Source organism: Littorina saxatilis, linkage group LG9 (assembly GCF_037325665.1).
Source record: "Littorina saxatilis isolate snail1 linkage group LG9, US_GU_Lsax_2.0, whole genome shotgun sequence".
NCBI classification, from domain to species: Eukaryota; Metazoa; Mollusca; class Gastropoda; order Littorinimorpha; family Littorinidae; genus Littorina; species Littorina saxatilis.
Genome location: NC_090253.1, coordinates 53,455,779 through 53,465,437, shown reverse-complemented (window position 1 = coordinate 53,465,437; position 9,659 = coordinate 53,455,779). Strand labels below are relative to the sequence as shown.

At 43.1% G+C, this 9,659-nt stretch overlaps 1 protein-coding gene across 1 annotated transcript in view; it reads right to left on the bottom strand.

The window, feature by feature from the left end:
• Positions 1-9,125, bottom strand: part of LOC138976489 (transcription intermediary factor 1-beta-like) — a 433,321-nt gene extending 424,196 nt beyond the window's left edge. The window contains exon 1 of the mRNA XM_070349352.1: positions 8,434-9,125. Coding sequence (XP_070205453.1) covers positions 8,434-9,099 — 666 coding nt within the window. The 5' untranslated portion in view covers positions 9,100-9,125. The remainder of the gene's footprint in view (positions 1-8,433) is intronic.
• Between the last annotated feature and the right edge of the window lie 534 nt (positions 9,126-9,659).

Genomic DNA, 9,659 nt, shown 5'->3' with positions numbered 1-9,659 from the left:
AACTGTACCTCTCTTTGTTTTAACTTTCTGAGCGTGTTTTTAATCGAAACATATCATATCTATATGTTTTTGGAATCAGGAACCGACAAGGAATAAGATGAAAGTGTTTTTAAATTGATTTGGACAATTTAATTTTGATAATAATTTTTATATATTTAATTTTCAGAGCTTGTTTTTAATCCGAATATAACATATTTATATGTTTTTGGAATCAGCAAATGATGGAGAATAAGATCAACGTAAATTTGGATCGTTTTATAAATTTTTATTTTTTTTTACAATTTTTAGATTTTTAATGACCAAAGTCATTAATTAATTTTTAAGCCACCAAGCTGAAATGCAATACCGAAGTCCGGGCTTCGTCGAAGATTACTTGACCAAAATTTCAACCAATTTGGTTGAAAAATGAGGGCGTGACAGTGCCGCCTCAACTTTCACGAAAAGCCGGATATGACGTCATCAAAGACATTTATCAAAAAAATGAAAAAAAGTATGGGGATTTCATACCCAGGAACTCTCATGTCAAATTTCATAAAGATCGGTCCAGTAGTTTAGTCTGAATCGCTCTACACACACACACAGACACACACAGACACACACGCACACACGCGCACACACACACGCACATACACCACGACCCTCGTTTCGATTCCCCCTCGATGTTAAAATATTTAGTCAAAACTTGACCAAATATAACAAGTCGCGTAAGGCGAAAATACAATATTTAGTCAAGTAGCTGTCGAACTCACAGAATGAAACTAAACGCAATGCCATTTTACTCGTAGCATCGTCAGGCCACCGCTCATGGCAAAGGCAGTGAAATTGACAAGAAGAGCGGGGTAGTAGTTGCGCTAAGAAGGATAGCACGCTTTTCTGTACCTCTCTTTGTTTTAACTTTCTGAGCGTGTTTTTAATCCAAACATAACATATCTATATGTTTTTAGAATCAGGAACCGACAAGGAATAAGATGAAAGTGTTTTTAAATTGATTTGGACAATTTAATTTTGATAATAATTTTTATATATTTAATTTTCAGAGCTTGTTTTTAATCCGAATATAACATATTTACATGTTTTTGGAATCAGCAAATGATGGAGAATAAGATAAACGTAAATTTGGATCGTTTTATAAATTTTTAATTTTTTTTACAATTTTCTTATTTTTAATGACCAAAGTCATTAATTAATTTTTAAGCCACCACGCTGAAATGCAATACCGAAGTCCGGGCTTTGTCGAAGATTACTTGACCAAAATTTCAACCAATTTGGTTGAAAAATGAGGGCGTGACAGTGCCGCCTCAACTTTCACGAAAAGCCGGATATGACGTCATCAAAGACATTTATCAAAAAAATGAAAAAAACGTTCGGGGATTTCATACCCAGGAACTCTCATGTCAAATTTCATAAAGATCGGTCCAGTAGTTTAGTCTGAATCGCTCTACACACACACACACACACACACACACGCACACACGCACATACACCACGACCCTCGTTTCGATTCCCCCTCGATGTTAAAATATTTAGTCAAAACTTGACTAAATATAAAAAGAGACCAGATCTTCTGTCTCGACGTGTCAAATAAATTAATCTAAAGTCGTAATTTCCTCGTTGGGTGTTAACTGCAAACTAAAACGATAATTTGTTATGTTCTTTGACACGAGACCGGGCCGACGTTTAAAAGTTTGCAATTGGGCAAGGACAAAGTCAGTGACAGCACTTTTAAAAGCCTATTATGTTCAGGCGTAGGCTTGCATTTTCATTAACTTCTGAAACAAAATAAGTCAGTAACCAACGTGTGCTTTGAAACTTAACTGTCATTTGATTAATTTTCTTTGAACAAACAACAACCAGTTTTGTGTTTTGTTTTTCTTCTATGTTATTCCAATGACAGGGTCACACCAATGACAGGGTCACACCAATGACAGGGTCACACCAATGACAGGGTCACACCAATGACAGGGTCACACCAATGACAGGGTCACACCAATGACAGGGTCACACCAATGACAGGGTCACACCAAAGACAGGGTCACACCAATGACAGGGTCACACCAATGACAGGGTCACACCAATGACAGGGTCACACCAATGACAGGGTCACACCAATGACAGGGTCACACCAATGACAGGGTCACACCAAAGACAGGGTCACACCAATGACAGGGTCACACCAATGACAGGGTCACACCAATGACAGGGTCACACCAATGACAGGGTCACACCAATGACAGGGTCACACCAATGACAGGGTCACACCAATGACAGGGTCACACCAATGACAGGGTCACACCAATGACAGGGTCACACCAAAGACACACAAGACGTCGACGGATGAAGTAACGGAAGGGCCCCTAGTATGGAATGGCTCCTAATATGCTGACATAACTAACGGTGTTAGAGTGCTCAAACTAATTTCCTTCGCCACATTCACCCTCTCTGAATAGCTGGCACCGGTCAAAGCAGCTGCGGGCGGAAAATAAAACCAGACAATACCGTTTGGATTTTATACTTTTGTACACTTATGAGTCGGAGTGGTGCAGTGGTTAGAGCGCTTGCCTCTCACGCTGGAGGTCGTGGTTCGTTCCCCACTCGGGGCAAATACAAATACCCGATTTTTTTCTCTCTAGTCCTCCCAGCTGGAAATGTGTACCGGACGGGCCGGGGAAGGCTAAGGCAGCGAGGAAGAGGAGATGGGCACCGCCCTCATAAAGCTGGCCCTAGAAAAGTTGAGACCTCTAACATCTCTCTCCCCTACGATCAGATGGTTATGGGAAAACCTTTACCTTTACACTTCTGGCAGCGTTCACTCCACGAGTAAATGTGACGCTTAAAACGGTCTAGGTTTTGTGCACAGACCCAGCTGTTAACCCACAAACGTTGCCACAACAGCAGCTAAGATTGTCGTTATTACATTTTAGCCGTGTTGGTCCCGTCTTTCCAGCGCAAACAAAAAATAAGAGCAAAATCTCAAGTGGAGAAAGACTGGTTTCAGTCATGCATACTATAGCAGACCTGCACCGTACCCCTGTGCACGCGGGTTGCATCATTCACACACTGAGACACACTGAGACACACTGAGACACGCACTATCGCTCACATACACACTGGGCGATGACGTCACGCACCCATACGGCCACGGACACTTTGTAAACAAAACCAAACTTGGAGGATTTCGCTATTGAATAAAAGAACAGAATGCAGAAACAACATGAAACAACAACACCACGGGTATGAAAGAGAATCACTAGCTACTGTACTCACTAGTAGAATCACTAGCTACTGTACTCACTAGTAGAATCACTAGCTACTGTACTCACTAGTAGAATCACTAGCTACTGTACTCACTAGTAGAATCACTAGCTACTGTACTCACTCAGCACAAGTACAACTCGAAGATCAGAAAACACGGAATACCGGTCTTCATTGATCACTCTGTTAATTTACAGGTCTCCTGAACACCATACATATTCCTTGACACTAGCCATCACGCTTTCCACAAAAAGATATCAAACAGTCTTCTTCACGTGAAAGTTGATAGTTTCATTTATTTTCTCTCTGTTTTTGATGTTTCTTTACTTTTAAGTTGTGCTTCAAAGAATCTTCTCATCGAAGCGAAACAAAAACACTCTGATGCATTTAAATCAGTCTGACACGTACACTGAGATGTATTATTTTATTTTGGAGTACAGGGGGCGTTCAACAATGATTCGCCAAGACCATTTTACAGACGCCCAGGCTCCTAATATGGACCAGTTGTGAATTTTGTTCAAATTTAATTTTGGCTGAATGTTAATTAAAGCTAATACGCTAAATATTAATCATGTTTGCATAAAATATACAGTACAAATACTAGTATTGCTTTGGACTAACATTTCAAATATCAGAAGGTTGTGTATATGTGGTTGTGGTAAAAAAGATATGGCGATGAAGAAAAGATAAGATACGAACCAAAAACTCCACACGAAACAACATGCACGATCAACAATATCAACCAAATCAGCTGTTACAACTAATAACTGCAGATGAAGTTCAAACAATAATTTGAACAAATTGTCTCATTTTAAAAAGTATTGAAATCTACAGATGCCCAAGTCATATTACAACTATGACTTTGGGTTACAAATCGGCACGACATGTCAACAAGTTCAAACAAAATAACACACACACACACACACACACACACACATATACACACATACTAACAGAAACACACACACACACACAAACATCCACCCACTCACCCACCCACACACACACACACACACACACACACACACACACACACACAAACACCCACCCATCCACCCACCCAAACACACATACACACACACACATACACATTTTATTCACTACATGCAGAAGGATACTGAGACACAACAATCAGTACAATGCAGGGCACGGGGAGAGGTGGGGGTGACGAAGGCTGTCACAGCAGGTCCAGGTCATACATGCCATCACATCCCATACGGTACCAGCCTTCACGTCCACCATCCCACTGCACGTCCACCAGGCCTTGTGGATCACGGCCCCTCTGTACTTGTAGTCTTGACGGGATGGCCGTCACTGTGCCTTTCTTGCCCTGCACACAGTACACACTGGTCACTGCTTGTATGTGTGTGTGTCTGTGTGGATGTGGGTGTGCGTGTGTGCATGTGTGTGTGTGAGGGGGTGTTTGTGCGTGTGTGTGTGTGAGGGGGTGTCTGTGTGTGTATGTGTGTGTGTGTGTGTTTCTATGTATGTATGTTTGTGTGTGTGTGTGTGTGTGTGTGAGGGGGTGTTTGTGCGTGTGTGTGTGTGTGTGAGGGGGTGTTTGTGTGTGTATGTGTGTGTGTGTTTCTATGTATGTATGTTTGTGTGTGAATGTGTGTGTGTGTGTGTGTGTGTGTGTGTGTGTGTGTGTGTGTGTGTGTGTGTGTGTGTGTGTGTGTGTGTGTGTGTGTGTGTGTGTGTGTGTGTGCAACAAACGCCGAATAAATAAGTATAAGAATAGTTTCATCCAGTTTGTGTAAATTTGTTTGAGTGCGTATTTACATGCGTGCGTGTATTCCACTTCAGTTCATTTAACTTTATTTCTGAATCAAGTTTATAACACAACATTTCATTTGTGTTGCATCTCGAGTAAAAGCAGAACCAGCATATGCATAGTATCAGCTTCCTTTTAGTGACAACTCCGACTGAGTGATAGGGATGGTGAACACTGTCAGACAGGAGAGGGACACGCAGTCTTACCTGAGAGCCAAAAAAACCATAATGCCATTCCGGTGCCAGTTTGACCCGGTCCCCTACTCTCAGTACTTTGGCCAGCGCCGCATTTCTGGGTTTGCCTGCAGTCCAGGGTGTTGTCGCTGATGTCGCTGTAGATGTGGCTGGTGATGGCTGTGTAGGCTGCTGTAAGGTTGTCGGTGTTGTGGCGGGCTTTGTCATCTGACCTGTAGACAGACTTTAGTCCTTGAAGAGTGTTTGGATGGGTTGAGAACCAAACGGTCGAGGATCAAAAGGTCGACCTTTTGACTCTTGACCAAATGTCCTCGACCTTTTGTGCCTCGACATTGTAAACCTCGACCATTTGTTGCACACCCGTTTGGATGACTTGTTAAATGAAGTCAGCATTTTAGAATTTGATCTAGCAACTAGTTAAAGTCAAGTTAATTATGATACAGTAATAAGTTGTTTCATTTTAGAGGTGCTTGTCACCAGGTATTACAATGTATTGTTTCACGCCATGAAAGACTTAAACTGACCCCTCCCTGCATCTTTCGTAACGTCCCTGAATAACTGTGTCCCTCTGCAAGCAGTGTGTGACAGAATAACGCCTCGTCCCAGACACAGACAGACAACTGAACAGTGTGAGACAGAATAACGCCTCGTCCCAGACACGGACAGACAACTGAACAGTGTGTGACAGGATAACGCCTCGTCCCATACACGGACAGACAACTGAACAGTGTGTGACAGAATAACGCCTCGTCCCAGACACAGATAGACAACTGAACAGTGTGTGACAGAATAACGCCTCGTCCCAGACACAGACAGACAACTGAACAGTGTGTGACAGAATAACCCCTCGTCCCAGGCACAGACAGACAACTGAACAGTGTGTGACAGAATAACGCCTCGTCAAAGGCACAGACAGACAACTGAACAGTGTGTGACAGAATAACGCCTCGTCCCAGACACAGACAGACAACTGAACAGCGTGTGACAGAATAACGCCTCGTCCCAGGCACAGACATACAACTGAACAGTGTGTGACAGAATAACGCCTCGTCCCAGACACAGACAGACAAATGAACAGCGTGTGACAGAATAACGCCTCGTCCCAGACACAGACAGACAACATGAACAGCGTGTGACAGAATAACGCCTCGTCCCAGACACAGACAGACAACTGAACAGCGTGTGACAGAATAACGCCTCGTCCCAGGCACAGACAGACAACAGATCAGCGTAAGATGACACTAACACACAGGTGTAATACGTGTAATCGTTTCTGGTCCTTACGCTCAAACAGGAGATTTGTGTTGATTAAACATCGGTATGTACAAGCAATACGTTTGCTATATAACTCCCTATATAGGAATATCCTACCTATTGCTGAGATAAAATGTAAAACAATTCCAAATGTCGGCCGAGAACAAACCCGAGAATACGATGGATGCTGAATCAGTCTCCCATGACTCTCTGTGTTCTGGAGACAAGAAACGACAACAAACAACCAACACTTGTGGTCAGAAAAGGTGTACAGAAAATGTGACGTACCCAGAAAGGCAATGTCAGCCCTCAGCTGATCCAGTTTCTGGAGGTCAAAGGTCAAGTCTTTGACCTCCATCTTGCGTGTCGTTCCGGTCTGTGACTCCAGGTCGTCGAGGCGTGACGTCAGACCTTTTATCATCCCCAGCAGAGACCCTCCAGACGCTGACTGCACCACATTTCCTACGCTGGCTGCGTTCAGTACTAAGGCCGCCCGCCATTTCTCCAGCTCCGCCAGTGACGTCATGGCGTCGTCTTCCTCAGCCTGTATCAGCTCGTTGACCTCCTGACGTCGCTTCTTCAAGCACTGCTCAAGGTCGTCGAACGTGTCATTGGCCTTTTTACGCAGGACCTTGAAAGTGTCTGTGACCTCCTTGATCTAAAACAAAGTAACAGAGATCACTCGTTTTTACATTTAGTCAAGTTTTGACTAAATGTTTTAACATAGAGGGGGAATCGAGACGAGGGTCGTGGTGTATGTGTGTGTGTGTGTGTGTGTGTGTGTGTGTGTGTGTGTGTGTGTGTGTGTGTGTGTGTGTGTGTGTGTGTCTGTCTGTCTGTCAGTGTGTGTGTGTGTAGAGCGATTCAGACTAAACTACTGGGCCGATCTTTATGAAATTTGACATGAGAGTTCCTGGGTATGAAATCCCCATACGTTTTTTTCCTTTTTTTGATAAATACCTTTGATGACGTCATATCCGGCTTTTTGTGAAAGTTGAGGCGGCACTGTCACGCTCTCATTTTTCAACCAAATTGATTGAAATTTTGGTCAAGTAGTCTTCGACGAAGCCCGGACTTCGGTATTGCATTTCAGCGTGGTGGCTTAAAAATTAATTCATGACTTTGGTCATTAAAAATCTGAAAATTATAAAAAAAATATTTTTTTTATAAAACGATCCAAATTTACGTTTATCTTATCCTCCATCATTTTCTGATTCCAAAAACATATAAATATGTTATATTTGGATTAAAAACAAGCTCTGAAAATTAAAAATATAAAAATTATTATCAAAATTAAATTTTTGAAATCAATTTAAAAACACTTTCATCTTATTCCTTGTCGGTTCCTGATTCCAAAAACATATAGATATGATATGTTTGGATTAAAAACACGCTCAGAAAGTTAAAACGAAGAGAGGTACAGAAAAGCGTGCTATCCTTCTCAGCGCAACTACTAAACCGCTCTTCTTGTCAATTTCACTGCCTTTGCCATGAGCATGAGCGGTGGACTGACGATGCTACGAGTATACGGTCTTGCTGAAAAATTGCATAGCGTTCAGTTTCATTCTGTGAGTTCGACAGCTACTTGACTAAATATTGTATTTTCGCCTTACGCGACTTGTTAAAATGTCATTTTGCATTTATAGAATTAAATAAGGTTTTGTCATCGCTGAAGATTTTCCTTTTAATGTCCAGCGGAAGTGGTTTCAGTTTAAAGAGAAATCATTCAAGTTTGCACCACGCATTCATCAAACGCTCTGTTTTCCCCTGATTTTATCATACAGTGAGACCTCCAACGTCATGTAGATTTAATCACAAGTGATGTAAGTCTGCACACAAGGTACGATTCAACAAATGAAGCAGACATGCAACAATTACCTCAGCTTCATTTCAGATTCAATCCGAATAAAGGATGCAAACAACTTTTTAACAGCATTAATATGAAAGGATTACACCAACCTCCGTTGCCAATGCTGTCGCTCTGTCCCTCAGTCTCTGTGCCTGTTGTTCCAGTTCTCTTCTCTTCTCTGTCACCACGTCTGGGATGGCCTTCACCTCTGCACAGCTGCGGTGATTGGTCGAGTCGCACAACATGCAAATGAGCTCCTGGTGGGTGAAGCAGTACAGCTCGGCCGGCCTATCGTCGTGCACGTTACATGATGCTCGGTTTATCTCAGCCAACCGCTGCGGACTGAGTTTGTTTAAGTCTTCAATGACGTGGTTCCTGGTTGAGGGTATGTTCTTGTGCCCAATGATGCAGGCTTTGCAAATTTTGACGTCACATTGCAAGCAGAATGACTCGGCAGCTGCGTTGTTGTTGCAGATCATGCAGACATGCTGACCGCTGAGCACTTTGTGACTGTCCACTAGAGCCATGGTGGCCAGGTCAGTGGGCAGGTCATTGACCAGAGTGTCAAGGTCACGCTGACCTCGGCTGGTGGAGGGCAGGATGGGGGCCCTGCAGAGCGGACAGCCTCCCTTGACCCCTGCCTTCTGCAGCCACGACACGACGCACTTTTTGCACGCTAGGTGTGTACACGGCAGTATCTTTGGCTCTTTATAGCCGTCATGGCAGACAGGGCATTCTGGCAGCTCACTGCTACTGGTGGCTGAAGCGGCGGCCATGATGACTTCTGTGAACACACACACACACACACACACACACACACACACACACACACACACACACATACACACACATACACACACACACACACACACACCGTACAGTTCAAATGAAATATGCTGACATTCAGTAGAAATAATTCAGTGTCAGTAACGTGAAACACTTCATTCCTTGTGCAGTATGCGCAAGGTGTAAATGGTGTACTGTACATACATAATAATAATTTTGTTTGACTGACAACAAACATTAATAACAGGGGGAGCAGCAGACGGTATAGCAGGCGCACACAAAAGCAATGTGGATACCCCCCCCCCCACCCCTTTACAGAAATCCCTTATCACCCACCTGTTAGTTGGAAAAAACAAGTGAGACAGGGAAATGGTTTTGAACAATACAAGGGAGAGAACTATGAATTGAGCGCACTTGTAAACCACCTGTCAAGTAATGAGTTCTTTGCCTTTACACATCTCTCTCTCTCTCTCTCTCTCTCTCTCTCTCTCTCTCTCTCTCTCTCTCTCTCTCTCTCTCTCTCTCTCTCTCTCTCTCTCTCTCTCTCTCT